Source organism: Anopheles darlingi, chromosome 3 (genome assembly GCF_943734745.1).
Source record: "Anopheles darlingi chromosome 3, idAnoDarlMG_H_01, whole genome shotgun sequence".
In the NCBI taxonomy this organism is placed as follows: domain Eukaryota; kingdom Metazoa; phylum Arthropoda; class Insecta; order Diptera; family Culicidae; genus Anopheles; species Anopheles darlingi.
In genome coordinates this window covers 13338872-13360549 of record NC_064875.1, presented here as the reverse complement: position 1 = coordinate 13360549, position 21678 = coordinate 13338872, and the positions used below count along the sequence as shown (strand labels likewise).

Below are 21678 nucleotides of genomic sequence, written 5' to 3'. Positions count from 1 at the left end.
TGCTCGACCGTATCTCGTTCAGGGTTCTTTCGCTGTTCGTTATCCAAATGTTACCACGTTCCGGCAGCAATGATCCGCTGACAAATCGGTCGATTAAGGCGGTAAATAGTAGAACCGCGGTTGCAACAGCCACGGGATGAGCGGGAACGCAGAAACGCGTCGGATACCAATCTTTTTAGCTGGGTTCTTTATTGTTTTGCTTTCGCCAACAGCGCCGACAACAACCGTACACCGTTTTGCGTTGAGTGAGGTTAAGGATTCACCAATGGGCTGCTTGTTAGATAACCTTATGCTACATCCCTGCTCGCGAAGGGATCGTTACGCCGTTGCGAGCTTCAAGATGTCGAGTCAAGATGTACTGCAGTAACACAATGGTATCTCCTCGGGATCCAGGGGCATTAGCTAGTGTTTTTATGGCTGAATTTATGTACTTAGCGTACATATTGTTTATTGCATATTGATGAATATAATAGCATGTGTAGGGTTATTAAAAACGTTTTTTCAGGTTTAGTTAATCAAATCATATTTCAAACATTTTTTGAAACAACAAGAAAAGAGGCATGCTCTGGTTGTTATGCGCGGTAACTATGTAGTGCGCGGTCAATCGCAGTAACGATGGTGTAAGTTTGATTAGGAAAAATTTGAAACATAATTCCTTTGCATATTTATTACAATTTCCATTCCTTATTGAATGGTTTACAAATTCTCTCCTCCAATTCCTAAGTCAGCGTGGCACCAACAAGACACACCATTTGGAATGCTTTTATCACTTGCGCTAAATTTGAGCAACCCTATAGGAAGATTAAACCCGCATTTCGACATTGCCACGCTTCGTGGTCAAATGGTTCCCTTTATGCTACAGTCGCTAACAGCTAACCGTCCACGGCAGCAAGATGTTGCCATAGTCTACAGGCACCGACCCTGTCAGTGACCAGACATAATCGACGTGGTTTGACGTAGATCAGTTCCACGGAATGCTCAGCTTCTTTGTTGTCTGGATCGCACGTACCGGGGACTGATGAAAGTTAAAATATTCTCTTTTTGGTCTTCCTTTTGGGGTTCAACGAAGCTTACGTCCATTCAGCTACCATAGCGCAGGGTAAGAAAGGGTACCTAAGGGAGCAGACGTCGGAGACAGTAATCACGAGTCCGCGGATCCTTCGCATCAAATCTTTGGGTGTGTGTGTGTTGTAGGTAAAACGCTCACTCGGCAATACGCTCTCGTTATTAAACGCTGACTCTCTTTTTCTCTTGTGCTCGCCTGATGTTGCGAGAAAGCTCCCCATCTAATCGTTACGCCGTGAGAGCGCCGAGAGTCTCGGAAAGCTCCTGGTTTGACCTACTTACCATCGTGCCACAAACGGCTAGCCCACATTTTCAATCCCTCGATAGCGAATGCCAGAGATGCACTTGCTCGACGGCCGTAAACGGTTGATAGTTCCCCGAAGTAAATGTTGCAACCGGAAATATGAATACATAAACGCCCGGTTTCGAATGGCCTGCAACCGGCAGATTTCCACCGCTTGTAAACGCTCCGGAATCTAGCGCCATTTCATGGGTGCGAGGTTAATGAACCTTTGGCAATGATTACATAAGCTGGAGATCGTGAATTCGACCGTAAACGGGGACGTTCGTTTGCTGACGTCACGGAATGATGGAGACGCACGGTTTGTCATCGCTATGAACTGATTGTTGCATGTTCTTTTACTGTTACCATTTATTATCTCAAAAGATCCATTAAAAAAAATCTTATCATTATATCTATGTACATGCTGCCGGATGCGGAAGGCTGTCAAAACGCTTTCTGGAACATCTCGTACCCTCCCCTGCTTCACAGCGTCTAGCTATCCACGAACGCTGGATTGGCATGGTCTTCGTCGTGGTTTTGGAGAATGTTTTCAAAAATCTATCGAAAAGAATGAAATAAATATTTAAAAAAAAACATGGTTCCTTGTCAAGGTACTTTCGCTGCAAGTAAAAAAGCGACGTTCTCTCACCTGATCCATTTGACACCTTGAAATCGTGTACCGTAGCTGGTTCTCACGGGCGAATCGATGTAACTTGAGGAATAGTTCGCTTGCCGTCTGGATAGCGCCCGCGGCCGTGGCAGTGCCGTTTCCATTTTCGGCCAACATAATCGTAACGTAACCATTTTTGTGAGATTTTCCATTCTCCTCACGACCACCGTTTGGTCGCACTTGGCACACGAACTGGACGGAACCATTGTGTAGCAGAATGTCACGGGTTACGTTAAATTCACGCTTGACCACCTGCGAGGAAAGAGGATTAGTGCCGATCTGATTCATGCCAGTCTTTTGACATAACCTACCCTTATGAAATCGACATCACGCACACCCTCGATATAGAGTGTCACCTGGTAGCAGTTACCGAAGCGTTCCTTTAACCGATCCGGCGTATCGACGGTCAGCAGATGGCCATCCCTAAGGACCGCTATTCGTTGGCAGATGCGATCGATCTCCGAGATACTGTGTGAGGTGAGCAGAATGGAGCGGTTCTGGGCATTCAACCGCTCGATCGTACGGTACACAATGGAGCGCGTAACCGGATCGAGATCGCTGGTTGGTTCATCCATGAGGATGATCTCCGACTGACCGAAACAAGCAACGGCCACACACAGCTTACGCCGATTGCCACCGCTTAGGTTCTTCACCAGCACCTTCCGGTACACCTCCAGATGGTACTCGCTGAGCGTTTCCGTGATCAGCTTCTCGATCGACTCGATATTCCGCAGTTGACCATAGAACGCGATCACCTCCTCGACCGTGAGCAGTGGATCGAGGAAGTTATTTTGCGGACAGTACGATGGACCGTGCTGATTGGAATGAACAAAATACAATTAGCAACCGCACAGAATGCACGCGTAATTCGAGTGTCTTACCTGGCTGTAGAAGGTATAGCTACCACCGGAAGGCAGCAGCTCACCGGAGAGGATCGCAAAGATCGTCGATTTACCAGCCCCGTTCGTACCAAGCAAACCAAAGCACTCGCCGTAGTGCAGTTTGAAGGATACGTTCTTAACCACCTCCTGTCCCGTACTGCCACCGCCACCGCCACCACAAGTACCGTATCGCTTCCTTAGCTTATCCACCGAAAGGATCTGATCAGCGGGCAGCGATTTTTTCTTGCTGCCAACCCCACTGTGATCCAGCGCCCCCGAGGTCTCGACACCATTCAACTGGTACACCTTCTCATCGGAAGATCCGTAGCATGCCCGGTTGGCTAGCTTCTGCACCCACTTGTACTCGATGGCAACGTTGAGCAGCATAAAGATCACACCCATCGTCAAGAGCGCGATCAGGTGCGGCTGCAACAAGTTACTGCTCAGAGGCGACTTGTAGGAATCGATATAGTACCGCTTAAAGATCTCGGCCGTTATGTAATTTTTCGAGAGTTCAATCAACCCATCGGACAGCGCATGCTGGGGCAATACCAGGAACAGCCGGTTCAGTAAGTTACGGATGCGCTCCGATTCGTCACTATCCCCGAGTACATCAAACAGTATGATGATCGTGAGCGTAGCGAGCGCGGTGATGACGTTTAGGCAGAAGATCGACATGTTGGCAAAGCTGGCATCGGTGAACAGCTTCTCGAACAGGTGGACCGCCGGAATGGCCGCAAAACCGTAGAACAGTAACAGCAAACAGATGCCCTCCAGTTGCTCCCGAGCTACGTAAGCTGGTAAGGCGAACGTTTTAAAGACGATCACCGCCAGACCGAGTGCAATCAGGTAGATCAGCGCATCCCAGATGTAGGTCACGGTCCAGTATGTCAGCACATTAACGCCGGCTAGCCGTTGCTGTAACTTTTCACCACGGACTCGCTCACTTACGATGTACACCGAAGCACCGGCGATGACCATGCTGAAGGCTAGCAACATAATCAGCGATATGCCTGCATCCGCAATCTGTTGCAACCTGCGAATTGAATGGATTTAAGTCAGTCCAATGCTCAACGTTTATGACCGAATGCAAAATGAAATGACTTACATGGATGAAACCGATAGCTCATCTTCCTCGATCGCCAACGGATGGTTAATGGTGCGGATCGCAATGCTCGGATCGTCCAGTTCCGCCCGCAGAACGGCCGTATCGAGCAGATTGAGCCAGGTCGGCATCGAATGGTAGCCCTTGTTGTTGTACCAAACGATGTTCTTCTCGCGATTGACCGTAACACCACCGTATCGGCGTTCCGTAAACTCATCGCTGGTCGCCAGGATCCATTCGTACGCTTCCAGTGAGGAGTTAAACGTAAAACAGTCACCGGATGTGGCGTTACAGTGCTGCAGGAGATCATCTACGATCGTTGCGCGGAATGGTACGGTGTCGCTAGCGTTGGTATAAAACTCTGCCGCACCCGGGTAGAGCGCGGTAGAGAAGTTCACCATGTGATCATGCTCTCCGGGTGGCCGCATCGTCATAAATCCCATGGCAATGATTTCAAAGATTGTCGGTAGTATGAGCAGACATACGAGTAGCCGGTAGTTACGCAGGAAGTGTAACAAACGCTTCCGGAACAGAGATACCATCATGGGCAAGGTACCGAGGGACGTGGGCTTCGTCTTTGGACCATGGAATCCATTTACCGGATGTTGGCTTGTGCCATTCCCATTGCGATGAATCTCACTCTGCGGTGGATCACCAGCATTGACCGTGTTGAACATGTTGAGCAAATTTTCGTTTCTTATATCGAACGATTCGATCTGTCGGCCCGATCGCAGTTGTGGCAGATGTTCAAGCAGTGGTTCGATGCTGTAACAGATAGATTAAATGGATGTTACGATTACGGTTAGCTAAGCGCCGCCCCGCTATGCGGTAACTTACTTCAACACCTGGCTATCGTTCGTCGAGGAAGCAATCTTGAAGTCGAGCTGGTTCAGCGTGGCACTCATCTCATACCGTACATCGGACAAACCATCGAGCAGTTTGGTAAGCTCAGCTACCGTCGCCATACGATCCACCTCTGACTGGGGTTTCAGTGTAATGCGCAGATAGATCGTATTCGTAAACCGCTTCTTCAGGTCTTCCTGCGATTGTTCCAAAATTGCTTTACCCTGCCAACAATTAGAGCGTATGTTAATGAGGTGATCTTCAATCCGCTTTCCTTGCCAGCCTTGCTTACATCTTCCATCATAATGATCTTATCGCTAAGACACTCGGCCTCATCTAGATGATGAGTTGCCAGAATTACAGCCCGATCACGGCGCAACGTTTGAATCAACTCCCAGATGTACTTGCGTGCCTTGGTATCCACGCTACTACACGGTTCATCCAGCACCACAAGATTGGGCGATCCGAGGAAAGCGATCGCAATGCAAAGCCGACGCTTGAATCCACCGGACAGATCGCACGCACGGTAGTGTGCGTACGGGCCCATCTTCAGGTTTTCCAACGTTCGTGAAACCTCCGTATCGAATCCACGCGTCAGCTTAATCCGAGCGTACAGTTGCAGATGCTCCTTAGCGGTGAGGCTCGGTATCAGAACGTCGTTCTGCGGGCAAAGGCCGATTTTTTCCGCGTTGTTCCGAATGCCGGAAATGAAATCGTAATCTAGCGGTAGATGGACATCTCCACCGTCAGGAAGCACTTGGCCGGTGAGGAGTTTACTGTTAAAGAAAAAATATTGCGACCATGAGAGAACGGAACTGTTTTGGTAAAAGGTGGCTTATCTTGCCGTTGGCCCATTACATGATTGTACTCTTCCCGGCACCATTCCGTCCCAACAAACAGGTCACCTCGTCCCGCCGGAATGTTATCGAAACGTCGCTCAGCACCTTCTTTCCACCCTTCTCATAGCTTGCATCTACGTTGCGCAGATCAGCTCCGACACTCTTATCCAGCCTAATGCGTCGCACCGTATGGAATGTGGTCTCATCTGTTGAAGACGGGGGGAAGCGTTTATGATCTACATGCATCTTAAGGGTAAGTTCCTTCCACTAACCTTGCTTAAACCACTGGTACAGGTATCCGATGGCAAAGTAGATGACGGCATCGAGCAGAATCATCAAGATACCGTACTTTAGATCATTGTTCGCCAGGTCACCGCGGAAGGCATTCGCAAAGCTGGCACCGCGGTTCTGCAATTCCATACGCATCACGTGTCGCCAGGCATAGCAGAAGGCGGTTGAGAAGGAAAGGTTGGCGAAGAACTTACCAACCGCCGACAATGTGGTCCCGAGCGAGATGATAAGAATGTACGGTAGGAAGGTTATCAGAAACAGAATAACGCTCGACACCGAACCGCTGCTGGCCGAATTGAAAAACATCGAACACATGTAGCTGCAACGTAGAATAGAAGAGTAAAGCATTGGCTGAATGATCGCAAATCGCGGAGATGCCTTGCGTGCGGCGATTAACAGCTCACATGCACTCACCAGAATCCGATCAGACAAATACCGAACACGACAAGATAGCAGAACAGGAAGATTTGGCTCGAGTAGATGAGTATGTCAGCTTCGTACAGGATGATCAGCCCTATCAGAAACACCAGGCACAGTTCGATGAACGTAGTAATCGTCCAGGCCACGGTCTCCGAGCCTGACTTTAGGCCCATCGCACGCATCAGCATCGAGTTGCCGCTCTCCTTCATCCAGATCCGTTGCTGAACGGCCGAAGCGACGTGTACGATGAGCGCAATGAAGTAGGCCATCTGTACTATCTGGGCAATGTAGATTCCCTTCTTGAAGCTAAAAGCAATGAACAGAATATCAATGGTACAATTTGCACTTCTCCGACAGGTTCAGCAACACTTACTCATCTTTGGTGTACTTTGGATAGGGGAACTGCTTCGTATAGAACTTTTCATCCGCCACACGGTACGTTACGTCGTCGGAGGTCTTTTTCTTACCACCCAGGAAGAGATCTAGCAAATTGAATTGTCGCTTCTTTCTGCTCAAAATAGCGCGCGTTGTTGTCGTCGCATCGTTGGCCTCTGTTTCCGTTTCTTCTTCATCTTTAAAATCAAGGAAATCATCCAGAGCAGTGCGATTGCTTCCTGCTCCACCGCCGAAACGATCTAGTACGTCTTGGGATACGTTCAAGCGTTTGCTTAGATCTGAATACAGTTCAGCCAGGTTTTCAGTCGTCGTTTGTGGGCTTGAAGTGGTAGTACGGGGTTTAGATGCCACCGTTGTAGTTTCGTCACCCGCATCAGTCTCATCATCGAGCTCATCATTATCATTATCCTCCTCGTCATCATCATCACTATCGAGTTCGTCGTCTAGCTCTAGCTCACCAGTGCCGGATAGCGAAGCTTCTCCGTTCGATTCACTTCGCTCACGATCAAACTTTTGCTTCTTCTGCTGCCTTATGATACCCATATCGACCGCGTGCTGGATCTGCACAAACCCCCGATGGTAACGCATATCCAGCTCGAAGCTTGCCTCGGGTCCGGGGAACCAAAAGCGATTCCTAGCCTCTATCGTCACCGGTGTATCGTCCGTACGCATCCGTATCTTGTAAGTGATGCCATTCTCACCAACCTCCGTATCGTTCTCGAAGAAAACCGCCGCAAAGAACAGCTTCTTGCGGTTCAGCTCGAACGCTCGATCCTCCAGCACCTTCTCGTTCGGTACCTGGATAAAGCGATCGGCCGAGAAGCAATCGAATATGTTGGAAATCGTATTGACAGCCTTGGCGACCGATTCATCGTTCATTATTCCATTGACGATGCCCTCGATCAGCTCCATGTTCACATTGCCACCGGTCAGCATCTGCACCAATGGACTCTTGGCCAGCTCGACCAGCGATTGGAAACTTTCCCGAACCTCGTCCTCTGTGCGCAGCAGCTGTAAGGTAGTGTCTAGCGATCGGAAGAACGTCCTCAGTCGTCCCATGTCGGCGAACGTCTTGTTAGCCTGCAATGGAATCGAGTACGGTGGTCAAGAAATGCCGAGAATTTGCCCTAAGCATAAACTTACAAATGATATAATTTCGTCATTCCGTTCGCTCGCCGGACCGTACAGTATCTTGCCCTGAAGGATCGGTTTCAGAAAACGCCAGGTGATCTTCCCATTGTTCGTGTTGGTCACGTCCAGGTAGAGCTGCTTGCAGTAGGGCGTCGGCATAACGCTCAGCTCGTCCTTATCGGGACCGGCATAGTCGGGCGTGTACAGAATGTTGTCCACGAAGCGGATGTTATCGCTGCGCGGAAACGGTCGACCGCACAGAATGTTCCCTGATTTCGAGAACGTCCGATCGTCCGAGAACAGCTGCTCAATGTCAAAATTTTCGCCAACCTTCTCGCGGATGCCGGGCAACATCTTTACCAATCGATCGCCATTACCTGCAGATTGAGCATCATGATCGTGACATGTTCCGTGGAAAGACATATCATTAGTACTTACGCTCGATATCCTTAAATTTGGCGTGCGTTACGATCGTAGTAACGCTGCTAATAAAGTTCCGGTCAGCCGGTAGGTCCACGATGGCATCGTACAGCGCTTGATTGTCCAAGAACGTTTGCACAATGTTAACAACCGGTGTGACGGGTGCGTCGTTGAACTCCTCCGTCTCAGCGAATGCCTTGGGATCGGAACACTCGTTCTCGAAGGTACAGATGTAGGACTGGAAGAAGGGCAGGATGCCGTTGGCCTGCAGGTTTCGCGTGGGGAACTGGCAGTCGCCAATTGTGGCCGGCTGGAAGCGATTCCTCACGATATACAGTGCGACAAAGATCATGCATGGCCAAAGGTACTGAACGAGCGTCATCCACTGCATTAGGGGAGGGATCGAGAATGCAAAGAGTATCGTTTAGAAGGTTTTTGTGAGCATGTCAATGCCTATACTATAGAAGGATACAAATTTCATGGTGAAAGCCATTTTCCATTAATTGCTTTTTGCCAGATTGAAAATTGCGCGACGTTGAATATAACGATTAGTTATTATTAGCATGCGAAGATCTTGATTGCAGATTGCCTCCGACTCCGTTACACAACATCGAGCTAATCTAAGCTGATCCTTATCACAACAATCAACGAACAACTCTATCTGTTTACTAATAGCAACGATCAAGGACAGACGGTTCGCCAAAACATACAGCCCGTGCTTGATTTGTGCATTTGTTAGTTTACATTCTAGCTGTGACACGTGCGCATGATTAGCATTGTTGAGCGCGTATTTAAGTAACAAACAAACCAATTAATACCGAATAAATGAATACGATTGCCTGTACAGATACGATTGGCAAATCCAATCGAACTTCTAAGATTTAGCATAATCTAATGTTATAAAAACTTGATCCCGTAACATAAAAACAACTTAAATGAGTATTAGCGTATTATCAGCCAAAAAGTCGTCTAAAAGCTGATAACTCATAACAAAGAATGGGGAAAAAATAGGAAACAAAAATCAAAAAAACGGAAACCGCAACTTTCTATTTCATCCGGTTGGTGTCAGCGCGGCGTTCTTAACGTACGCTCGATTGTAGATCGCGCATGCGCACTCAGCCATGATTAGTCAACGTAGAACGCACATCTCATTGATGACGAGACCGAAGCCATGAATCATGCGGTATCAAGAACCCCGGAGCCCATCGTGCGATCGTGTAGCATGACATACATTCCGATCATTGAACCGATTAAGGCCGACATGGCCCGCGGGTACATGTTGCTTTGCGATTTCGTTCTATTTACGTGCCCATGCCCAGCGCCATGTACATTGATTGCGCAAAGCATCGACGATGCGTCAGGCTGTAGAAATGGCCGTTCGGCTCAGCATAATGAGCTCATATAGGTCTATTCGGTATTTCGTTCCGGAATTCGTTAGTCATCCTTCATGTTAATCTGCTTGTTTGTTAAATTATTGTTATAATTACTGAGCAATACTCACTGGTTGTCGTATCCGGACGAGGAAATCCTTTCGCAGCAGGGCCCGTATCTGCATGCCATCGGCATGCCTAGATAGTTTCATGTTATTGCTTCCGTGGTTGATCTACCACTATCGGCTCGACGGATTCGAAGCAGAACTTGCTCGCGTCCACCCAGTAGTCCCCCCCAGGGGAGGTCACGAACAACTAATGAACTCTCGGGACACGATGACCTAACAACACATCCACCACCAAGTGCCGGCTTTTTGCCCTTCGCGAAATGCGCCTTTTCACTTTCTTCACTTTAATTTTTCGGTCCACACTTTTACTTTCGTCTCGATCACCTCGTTAGTCACGTTGCACACACCAAACAAACTAAACAAAAAAGCACACAGCACTTTGCGTTTTTCTTTCGGCACTTTCTTTCACGCCAGATGCGGCACGACACTGCACGGTGGCTTCGTCGTTTGATGGTTAAACACGCACTTCCCCAGAATGGAGCGTTTTCGGTTACGCTCAATTTCAATTTCAAAAGCGCACAACACTTTTCACCGTTTAACGGCTACAGCCTGGTGTTAAATGCTTCCGTGTTTATTCCGAGACACGAAAGGGCGGTTTACAGTTCACTACTGGTAGCGGACGTGGAGTAGGCTGCTTAGGTGAAATGGAAAGAAATAGAAATCATCCAATGATAACTAGAATCTAGCACACTACGCAGACGAATGGGTGCGATGCTCGAATGCCCCCAGCACGAGACAGCGCCACAAGCCCAAATGACTTACTTAATGCATTAATTATCACAGAAAACCGATAAACGAGCTACGGGTTGTCAGTCAGCCGATCGCCTGACCGGCTAAACCAAGCGCAGTGCAGGCAAAGGGAAAGGAATTTCGATAATTACACTGGGAACTGTCTCACAACTCGCGCACCCAAGAAAAATGGAGTATTGTTACGGTAGTTTTAGCTGCTTTTTTGTAACTCTTTAAATCTGTTTCCGATTAGCAGGGTACCCCTTCTAATGATGCGTTACGCTGATTGGCCGTTTAGGCTACCACCACCACCGGATGGTTATGAAACGCGCGTCTACTATCTATCTCACCGGAAGTGAACGTATCGGGTGCTGTACTACTACTCACACCTTGCGGGAAAACAATGCTTTACCAGATGTGCTTCTTATCGCTCTCGCTACGTATCGGAGCACGTTGTGACGATGAACGAATCGTCACGTCACTGGATGAGGATCACTCGGCGTAGTGGTTCAAAATATTATTTTACGGTCCCGAAACATGCAGCATAATGCTGCGTGCTGCTGCTGCTACGCAACGTTTGCACCTTCCACCAACAGGTGACCACTAACAAATGCCAGTTGAACGACGAACTCCGAGTCTATTTCATGCAAAGATCGAATACGTCATACAAAGATGACTCGTTTTGGATTTCCATCGAGTTGTGATTGTTGTGCTTAGTTAGAAACAGTTCCCAGAGGAGAGGGTTTTGCCATCATAAAAATCATGGCGTTGTGCTGAACTGGATTAGTCAGACCCGTGTTCCCGTTCGGTCATTCACAGTCCTTGGTTGTGGCGCCTTAAACTGGTGCGCACTCCACTTGTTGCATATTCGATTCGTAAACCACTTCGCACTCCGATCGCGCAGGTGCGCGGGGTCACTATCGATCATCAATTAGAGCAGGCCACGAACGCGCAGTGTTCGCAAGGTGGCCAAATTTCCATAAGGAATAACATTCGTATAGGTGGCGACAATACTTGTCCGGCGGAACTTTACCTTACCTGAGAATTCCAACGGAGCACGGTACGAGTGATCATTAGCATAATGCACTGGGAGTTTATAGGCCGAGAGAGGCCGTTGGTGAGATTTGTGACAAACAAATTAATAAATCAAACATCAAGCTCCCGGTAAATAGTGAAGATGGAGTTAACACAGGTGCACCTGGGGCCATATTGAGTGCATGATGATGACCCACGCTTCTAATGTACCCAGTTTGTGTTTGTTTGTCGTCGAGTAAATAGCGACAACCCACCGTGAAATGCAGCGCTTGTCGTCGTGTAATCAGGGTTATGAATCGTCCACATTAGAACGGTTTCATCCACTAGCGGCCGGACCATTGCGTAATGGGCTGCCTGTTTGGTCAGTTAATCTCCGTGTAATTGATCTGATAAAAGTACGGGAAGTTATCCCCGGGAACAGCCGAGCAGCAGGTGAGAGACAGAGAGAGAGAGAGACAGAGAGAGACGCATACTAAATTGTCCTATCCAAAATCAGTAACCTACGGAACCGGTTCACGCCGAGTGACACTCGGTACGCACCAGGCAATTGCAGTCATTGCGTCGCCGTTGTCGTTACCTTATTTACCCACGATCGATTGCATCCACCGGAGGCCTCAAGGTTGCCGAATGGTTAACGACGATCTGCTGATGCCTCAGAGAACCATCACCGCTTGCCATCTGCTACGGTGGTGTATACGGTCTTTTTCTGCGTCATTCGCAAACCTGTTGGCCGCTCCTTCAGCCGAATTACGGACGGACAACCACGAACGTTATTGAGAAGCGAACTTCAAACATTGGAGTGCCCAACCGTACGCCGTACGGCTATTTGCTGCGACCGTTGATGCCGTTTGTTGATGGTGGACGTTTTGAAGTATCACTCCGGTCCGGAGTTCAAGGTTAGATAGGATTAGCGCGTCATGGGTGCTGATGTTTTGGAACCTAAAGAGCACGCACGTCCTGCGTATTTCCACACCCAGGGGTAAGGTATACGGGGTCCGAAACGAGTTCGTAGAGATATTCTAACGATTTCAACGAGCGTTCCATTTCGGAAGAGATGAAACCGGTTCCCAAACCGGCGAAGATAAAATGGTAGACACTTTCGATACTTGTTGGATTCCCATGGATTCCGCATGGCTACGACGACGGTCATGTGAGCCGGCAAGCTTTCCTTTTCGACCATCACTAAACAACGCAAAGGCGGAACTTGTTGGCAATTCGGTTTCTATTTTTGTGCTGACTGGATCCGGGGAATTCCATGACTTTGTTGCTAATGATTCTCTAGAACGAACTCGCCTCGTGGAAGCATGGTTCGTGATCTCTTGTTGTGATCGATGAGTAAATGCTTGCCCCTGGAAGCTTCTTCTTCCTTTGCTTATCTGCGCCCCCTCGAATGGCTTCCTAAGCGTTTCGGGCTCGAACTGGTCCGAGAATCTCGGGTTTTTTTTCCTCCACCCAAGCGAGACAGGTTAGTCGACGATGCACCGTTCCGATGACGCTCAGGTCTGTTGAGAGCTTCAGGAATCAATTACCATTACAAATGTGAACCGAGCGTTGAAGCAAAACCATCTCCATTCGGAGGACCACTTAAGTCATTATCATCAGTGGAGTCGCGACGCGGTCGACTGGGTGGCTGAGAATTGACGCAATCCTCCGATAGATGTGATCCGCGCACATGGTGCAACTCGTTGATCGAAGCACAATATTGTACGATTCATTTCAGGATTTTTCCGTCAAGCACGTCGCTCAGCGAGTTTGAGTCAATTTCTCACAAGACGGTCACCGTTGGTTGTTGGTTGGGTTTGGTTACGTAGGCTGGTTGCAGATTACCCGTCAGCATACCCTCTTCAATAATTCACTGGAGGTCATGGATGAAGGGTATGGCGACCATGTTGTTTATACTCTCCGACGATGCGCTCCGGTACGATACCAAAAAGGGATTTTTTTTCGGAGGCACTTTATCGTTTTTTTACCACCTGAATCTGCGAAGGAAGTGGTGCGTTACAGCAAGCGAAATGAGACGCAAGATTCTCGTAGCCACCTTGACGAAGAGCCATCAAATAGCAAGACGCCATGCCGTTGCCATAGAGCATCGTCACGGTTCCATTGTTCTGCCGCCTGCCAGTTACTAACAAGAAGAAGAACTATTTAAGCAGCCATACCATGAACCGCGCAGGTGAAGTCTTGTTTCATTCTCGCATCGAAATAACCAAAACGCTAATCCGCAACGAAACAGAACAGGATGTACGCGGTGTGGTTCATAAAAACTCCGCCAAACTAGCACCACGAACGCGTAGTGTCCAGCGCGTTTGGATACAATTTGGCAGCAAGTAAGGTGACCAACAACAGGCGCACGGTACAATTGTTTTCCTCTGGACATATCGTTGTAGCACGTTCTGCCTTTTATGCTGTTGCAAGCCGTACAGCCGCGAAGACGAGCGGCACGTATCCGGGGGTCTAGTGACCTCGTTGTGCGGTAAAGGAAAATCTTTTGGTCAATTTGGTCTGCTTGGTAAGTTTGGTAAATTGCAGGTCAAAGTTTCGTCTGCTTCATCGTTCATCTGCTTCGGCTTCGGATTAGCTGTTGCTCGAAATAGATTTAATTACCAAACTTAGCGCCGCCTGCAAATTAGAATCGTAATCGTGAGAATCGTGGCTTGAAATGGATTTGCTTTACGGAAACGTTACGGTTCATCCCACATATGCGTTTCTGGCTCCGGCACGCTGTTGAAGTAGGAAAAGGAGTACAAGTAGGCGAACAAGATGCCTTCTACCTAAATTTGGAAAAAAATCCTGAGTATAAAGGAAGAGAACGTGTGAGCTATGCGTGAATAATAAATGTGTCCATTCGTGATCATGTCCAAAAAACAAGCTGCTGTTGCTAATGTAAGGACAGTGGATAAATTAGATTGTACGGACAAGTCACTTCTGCACGCAATGAAAGAACGAATGGAAACGAATACCAGAACGTGCATGGGAAACGGGTTACCAGAAACATCTGGTAAGCATGGCTACAATCCCCGCTGCACCAGGAATGTCGAAACTCAAATTATACGAAAATATACGTGAAATTTTCAAGGTTAAATGGTCGTTTATCACCCGGAAGCGCCGTGTGACAAACGAACGTATCATTTTCGGCCGAGCAAGAGGGTCGGAAGGCCGTTCGAAACTGGTAGACTGTGAAAAATAGGATAATGTACAACTGCCAGAGAGCCAAAAGCTGGCCGTCCCGAGATGTTGATGAAAGGATCCGACGTGCTGGTGCCACTAATGTCCTTCCATTTTCGATTGTCCACTGCCTTCAGAACACAGCAAGGACGTTTTAACGTTCCCTTGACATCGAAAAAATCCAGAATGTGATGCTACATGTATGGAAAACAGGTTACCGGGACAATATCTCGCAGGAACGACTTCACTTCCCCAGTGTAACAGGTATGTTCAACCGTAAAATGTATGAAAATAAACGCGAATTTTTCAAGGTTGAAGGGACGAGTGTTGTAGTTACGCCAGTGTGGAATTGTGATAAACAAGCCATTCCTCTTCTGCAGAGTGTCGATCCGCGTTACAGAGTCTGATCGCCTAACAGAGACGTTCATGTGGATTCGTTGATGACGATTAATGGCGATTCGGTGACCTAGAATTTAGACGAAGCGATTTTAAGGACAACTTGTTTCATCAAAAAAGGCGTGATTTGGAAAGAATTCGAATACATGAAACTTTCAGAAGGCCTACTGCAAAGTGATCGAGGAACGAGTGAACGAGTTCTTTGCTATGGTACAGTACTCCGAAAATATGTTTGTGGATCACTGGAAGAGATAGTTGGTGTTCAGATGAGTCTATTCGCCTGGATTTTTTTCTACCCCTACGGTATAGATGGGTACCTGATCGGCCAGACATTACTGAGAGCATCATCATCGGTCGATCCGATGAAGCATAACGCTTAGTGTCAGACGTTACCCGGTTCTCTGCCCTACAGTACTATAGCAGGGCATTGGTTTTGTAAAAATAGGTCACGAAACATTGTCCCGACGGATGGATGGACCGAGCGGCTGTTGTATTGTTCTGCAATGGCGGAACTGTCTCGCTGGTCGCACATTAGTGATGCATTGTGGCAACCTGATGTGGTTTACGATGACCAGTGGTGTTGCTTCTGGAAAGCCTCAGCTACACACCGACCACCTTCCCATTCAATCCGATCGTTGTTCCTGGTTTGCACACTGATGAGTTGTCCGGGCTCTGTCCGAGGGCTCATCACCACCTAACCCGACCGTCCACGAGACTGCTGCTTGATTATTCAACCGATGGCTCCCAGAAGAGCCATACCGCGCTGGACCATTCGCGTGCGGTGTGAGGTGAGCCTCCGGTGAGTTAACATTGCGGCTCCGATCCGGCCATTACCCATCGTTACACGAAGGTTTGCGTGATCCGTTGGAAGTGGCGTTCGAGTTCGAGTGATCGCTCTTCGTTCGCGTCTAGGTGACTTGCATGACAACGGGGTACCACTTAGTAGGCGCAGGTAGTTATCAGAAGCAGGAAGCAATGCGATTACTATCTACATACACTCACGTGGAGAAAGATTGTCATTCTAGATGTTGCCACTGATTGATGTGCGGACAGCCGAGAGGTGACGCACCGTCACATAATTGCCTTAAAAGTATTTATTCTCTGTTCGCAAGAATTTCTCGTAATATCGGATAACGTTGCGCCGTTGCTCCGATGCATTGTGACTTGTTGCTGTTCTTTGTTACGAAGCTTATCTGGAGCACATGTGATCATTATTTGCACAGAATGTCACGTAGCATACTGCAAGCGAGCTGTACTTTTAACCAGCAGCATTGCAAGGCATCGTCTGAGAGACTACGGATGGCTTCCGGCGAACGATCAAGATCCGCTTCACGACGAGACGACATTCGAACATGGTTTTGGAAAAAATCCCCAACCGAGATTTTCTCACGACGATTGCAAAACGATGAGCTACAGCCCTTGCCGGATGCAAAATAAGCGAGTGACGGTGGCAACGTCACGTGAAATTGGTCGATTGCTCACAGTCGATTTCCCACCGAATAGGAAAATGATCGCTGACCGGTGGATTGATCGAGCGGAAATCGGGAGGAAGTTTGTTTTCCCATTATTCATCCATAGTGTTCTGGAAAATTCAGTAATTTCCCCCCGGGGATCTTAAATAAGATCGCAGATACTGATGTTTGGGAAAACATGTTTTAAGCTCATTTCTAGAACTTGGTAGAACTTTATCCTTATATAAATATTATATTATCTGTAAATCTCCCCCAATGTTTTCTTTTTCGCTTTCAATCCAATCACTTCCACGTAGCGAGGATTTTAAATCATAAAAGATCTCTTCAGCCATTCAAACCAATTTTCGAATCGATTTATTATCTCAATCGATCGGCGATGATTTGAAATGATGATGAGGGCAGTAAAAATCGCTCAACGATCACCACTGGTGCGACCAGATGTTTTATGAGGCTACCGCAGTCTTCTCTGGCCACTCATAATTATGGCACGACGCAGAAAAGGCACGGCGCATGCGGCACGATGGAACATTCTAAACATTTACCCACGAAAACTATCACTTCCATGTAAACACATCGTAGCATGATTGCGAAGAGAACCGGGTCCATTCTGATGGAGGTTTGCATTGGCACCGGAAGCGCAACACCAATGCTGGCCCACCCCAGTCGACCCATCTAGACACACGGTGCACACTGGCACACAACACACCGCCGGGGGGGGACACCTACAGGTGGTTTGTGACAGCGCGATGCAAAGTCGGTTGCGCACTCGCACCGCGCAAAACCGGTAAATCGCGCAACGAACGCGGGTTGATGGCGTGGCAGCGGGCCGCTGGGCTGGCGGTCGCTGCCCGATATTAGCGCTATAGAAGCGGGAAAATTGAGGGGGAGAAGGGATGGAAATTATAAAAATAGCAGTCTGCGTTCGTACCAAACCACCCCAAAAACTCAAACGCGATACGCGACCGCGATATCGCAACACGAGAACGCACACCGTACCGGCGATGGATGCCGGTGAATGATCCTGACCGAGGTAGAGGGTGGTAAACCTACGGGGGCAACCTAGCAGCTGCCGCTACCACGTAAGACCGAGGACAGCAACGATCGAGATGCGTTTACGCGGACACTGACACAAGGTTTGAAGTTTCATCTAGCAAAAACCAACCTATCCCAGCGTATGGTCCAATCCCTGAATAGGACTGGGAGGCTGTGTTAGTAGGCCACGAAAAAGGGATGGCCCGCTTTGTTGAACCTATAAAATTCTCCTTCGTATACAACAACCGTCACACCGTCTAACGATCATCGGGGGGGAAAAAATGCTGAAAGTGAAACTCGGCACAAGGTTAGGCGACGCCGATCGTCAGCTGGAATTGTGACGAGATTTACGACCGGCATTCCCGCATTCGAGAGCAGGGCAGGCCTACGGGCTGGAAGTACAGCCTGTCGAGGGATGTTTATTCCCTACGAGATGGTCCACGGATGGTGGCGACGACGACGTCGTCGTATGAGTAGGCTTTGGTTTGGTTCTTTTCTTTTTTTCTGCGCCCAAGGTTGGCGCGATGGTTCGGTGCGTTCGTTGCCGCCGTCATGATGGAATGCCATGACAAAGTATGCGAACAGACGGGCAGTAGTAAACCACCACCAGGGACGGGCGGCCGGTTGCGGTTGATTTCGGATGTGTTCCCGATGCCGTCGCCGTTGCCGGTGCCAGTGTAATCATCACCGGTCTGCGGGCATCACCCGGCGTGTTTTCACCCCTTCCGCGGGTGGCCGATGGGTGTGCCACATGCATACTTCGTCCCACTCCGTCTTCGGCGAATGTGTGCCACATGTTTTGTGCCGGTAAAGATTGCGCCCCGAGCACTCCGGGCACTGTTTAAGTTGCTTTTGTAGAAATTGTTTACGATCGCCGATTGAACCGCTAGCGTCGATCGTCTTTGTTGATTGCTCGTAGTTTAAGTGTGGAACAGTAAATAGCGAGTGTGTGTGTTGTGACCTATTGCGAAGTATACTGCTTCTTATCTCCTGCAAGCGCCATGCTCGCCGGAACAAATTTTGATGTTGCGCGTAGACAAGCAGCGTAATGGTAAGAAAAATAATGATCTTCTTTACAGATATCCGACGATCGATTTGCCCAGTAAGATGAGGTTTTATGGGTGGTAATGATCTACGCAAAATATATACAAGGAACCTCCAAAAAATGAGAATAGCCTTATTCATTTGCTATGCGGACGAATTGATAAGCTTGTTCGATAAGTTTGAGAAGCCGTTTGCACAAGTGTTTGCCAACTTCGTTGGCCTGGAAGCGACAGCCACCCATCCATACGTACCGGGGCGTGTGCCGTTCATGGCCGCGAAGGTCACAGATGTAATGAATCTGCGCTGTAGCGAGTTCCAAATGTTTCGGCTTTACCGTTAAGCTATTTGGGTTACTACTGCCGCTACTACTATTACTAACTACTATTTTTACGCTTGTCATTTTTGCCGGTGTAGCCAGGAACGAACACCTGTACCGGTTAGCTGGGGGGCAATTGTAATCTCGCGATCGCGGTCAGTGGAACGAACAAAAAGGACGGTTCGGTCCATGAGGCGGCGTATTTAAAGAAACGTTTCGCCTGTTCCCCCGTTGCCTTCCTCTCCAAAAAGGATTATTACTCGCCTTTTCAATTTTTCGCCAGCATTTCTGCGGTTCACGATCATCGAGCAGCGATCTTGCTGACGACGCTCTCTGGTCGAGTGGACAGCGGACATTCGTTTCCGCAAAACGGTTTGGTGAAGTTGCACATTTTGAAAATATGATCACCGTTGTCAGCTAAGATGAGGAAATCTATGTCGATGAACGATCGTTGTAGGAGGATAGATTGAAAAGTATCGATTCACTACCCCACTCATAAATCATATCACTTGGTCAACAAATTCCGATTGTCACCTAATTGCCGTCCAATGGTTAATGCAGGTCGAGGGGCGAGGTGAGGTAGCATTCAATATCAACAGCAATAATATGCTGCCTCAACGTACGGATGGAATGCAATATACATTAAAATTGCTCCGCTCTGTACAATGTTGTAAGTACAGCGAAAAAATTACACTCGCATTACTATGGTTGGTTACCATAGCAACGACATCTGTAAAGGATTTTTATCATGCTATGAGCTAGTTTATTGGTAAACAGCATTTAAACCGCGGTTTTAATAAGAAGCGCTTATTGCAACAGTCACTTTGTGACACTCTTCAAATAGCGCTTGGCTTGCAAACGGCAAGCGAAAAGCACGAAAGAAAACAGATCCAAATGGGGTCTAATGAGCGTAACGAAAAGGAGAACGATGGCAAAGATCTTGCGAAGCAATCCAACCCCACACACACGCAACGAAAACAAACCGAAGAATGTGAAACGTGTGTGGGGCCCGATCGGAAGAGAAAGGAGGATAACGCTTCTACGGTCGTCGATCGTCGAACCAAGAGATCGATCGACGTGCTCCTCAGCTGATTGGCCCCAGCTACGGTTGGCCTCAGCCAGATTCACGTGTGGGGAGGCCGACTGGACTTGGAATAAAGCTCCGGTACTGCAGCCCAAAAGGGTTGAGTGAAATGCTGCTGCTGCTGCTGCTGCTACAGGTGGCGAGCCGTACACCAATACAGCGAGAAAGTGATCGTGGCGGGCGATGGTCGGAATGGTCGTCCAGCCCAAACCACTCTACCGACCGCGAGATGCGCGCTAATGGGGAAAGGGGAACGGGGACATTGAGAGAGTGAAAACACAAACATTATAAACAGCCACGATCGAACGTGGCTTTAACCGTGGCGCCCGGGAGGGGGGTCCGTTTCAAAACAGAAAAATCAAAACAGAGCACACGCCACGGGGTTTTTCTGCGATCGTGTGATCGTTTCGTTGATTTTGTTGAGTGTCGCGACGAGGAAAAACCGGAGAAAATATTGAATTTAAAACACAGTATCTAACGTAACAGCGCAACGTTGAAAACGTGCAACACTTGTACATCAAATCCGCCCCACTACCTCCTCCCCGTTTTGCCGGTTGTAGCGTGATGGCGCCAAAGTTTTACTTTCCCCCGCCCGAGGTACGCCGGCCATCAGCTCAAAGAGCGAAAGCGAAGCGCGATCGCGAAGAAGAGAGGTGACACAACGCACACTTTCGATCCGGCTACGATACTACCGCTACTACCTGCAGGGGCAGAGTTACATGTTTTGCTTTATCGCTCATCGAGCAATAATTGTTTTCTGCAGACCTAGAAACGTGACGAAGTGGATCCGCCACCGTGGATCGGTTTGGCACATATTTTCCACCGGCACTATACGTGCGACGATCGCGATCATCGATCTTTGCTGCCGCGCTCTCTTGCGTCGAATGGTCGTTCGGCACTCATAAGTCTCCGATAGGCCCCGTCGCGAAAGCGTCCACTTGATTGGATTTTACACCAGAAACCACTTCATAACTTGTCAAGACGGAAGACTGGGCTGCGAGCGGTTTAGAAATGAAATGAGGAAGTAGGGCAGGGCAGGGCAGGGTAGGGTTTGCACTAATCCACTTCATGTTCACACGGTATGAATCACTTTAAATTCAAAAACAAACCAGCACGCCGCCCGACAGAACGACCACCGACGTGAGCATAGTGTCATGGCACGACGATCAGCAACCTAGCAGCGGTGCGGTCATTGGTCTTGCACGGTGGTTAACGGCGCGGAAAACCGTAGACCCTAATAGCAGCAGCAGCAGCAGCAAAAGCTTGCGATACCTTTGGGGCTCTGCAATACGCACGCACCTCTTTCAGTTAACACTATCGGCGACGCACGTGGGTTTGCTTTGCGCGCTCCCTCTCTCTTTCTCACACACACGCACACACTCTGGGTGCTATGTTTCGAAATTACTAACCGAACGGAAGATGAGGATCACGTACATTAAACACAAACACACACAGCGTCGCACGTTAGTCACACACGCACGCACGATCGAGGAGAAAGGGAAAACTGTGGGACGGAAAAGCGGTAACCACGACACACCGGTTGGATGCCAGCAACCCGTTCGG

At 48.5% G+C, this 21678-nt stretch overlaps 1 protein-coding gene across 2 annotated transcripts; it reads right to left on the bottom strand.

The window, feature by feature from the left end:
- Nucleotides 1-1702: 1702 nt before the first annotated feature.
- LOC125958257 (glucosylceramide transporter ABCA12) lies at nucleotides 1703-21678 on the bottom strand. Of its 2 annotated transcripts, none has more exons than XM_049691489.1 (15): nucleotides 21525-21678; nucleotides 9846-10476; nucleotides 8363-8729; nucleotides 7937-8301; nucleotides 6771-7873; nucleotides 6392-6703; nucleotides 5959-6296; nucleotides 5706-5892; nucleotides 5140-5623; nucleotides 4842-5071; nucleotides 4008-4769; nucleotides 2900-3935; nucleotides 2330-2833; nucleotides 1998-2270; nucleotides 1703-1906 (listed from the first exon to the last, which is right to left on the bottom strand). In XM_049691489.1, the coding sequence occupies exons 2-15, from the start codon at nucleotides 9924-9926 to the stop codon at nucleotides 1841-1843; spliced, it is 6108 nt and encodes a 2035-aa protein (XP_049547446.1). In that variant the 5' UTR covers nucleotides 9927-10476; nucleotides 21525-21678; the 3' UTR covers nucleotides 1703-1840. The 2 variants fall into 2 exon arrangements, with proteins under 2 accessions (XP_049547446.1, XP_049547445.1); XM_049691488.1 differs by having other exon boundaries at nucleotides 9846-10473.

Bases quoted from the DNA above. Each gene is read 5' to 3' on its own strand.
- LOC125958257 (XM_049691489.1), bottom strand. From the start codon at position 9,926: ATGAAACTATCTAGGCATGCCGATGGCATGCAGATACGGGCCCTGCTG. The intron at 8,730-9,845 runs GTGAGTATTGCT...CCCCTAATGCAG, and splicing joins TCGTCCGGATACGACAACCA to TGGATGACGCTCGTTCAGTA. The intron at 6,297-6,391 runs GTGAGTGCATGT...TCTACGTTGCAG, and splicing joins ATTTGTCTGATCGGATTCTG to CTACATGTGTTCGATGTTTT.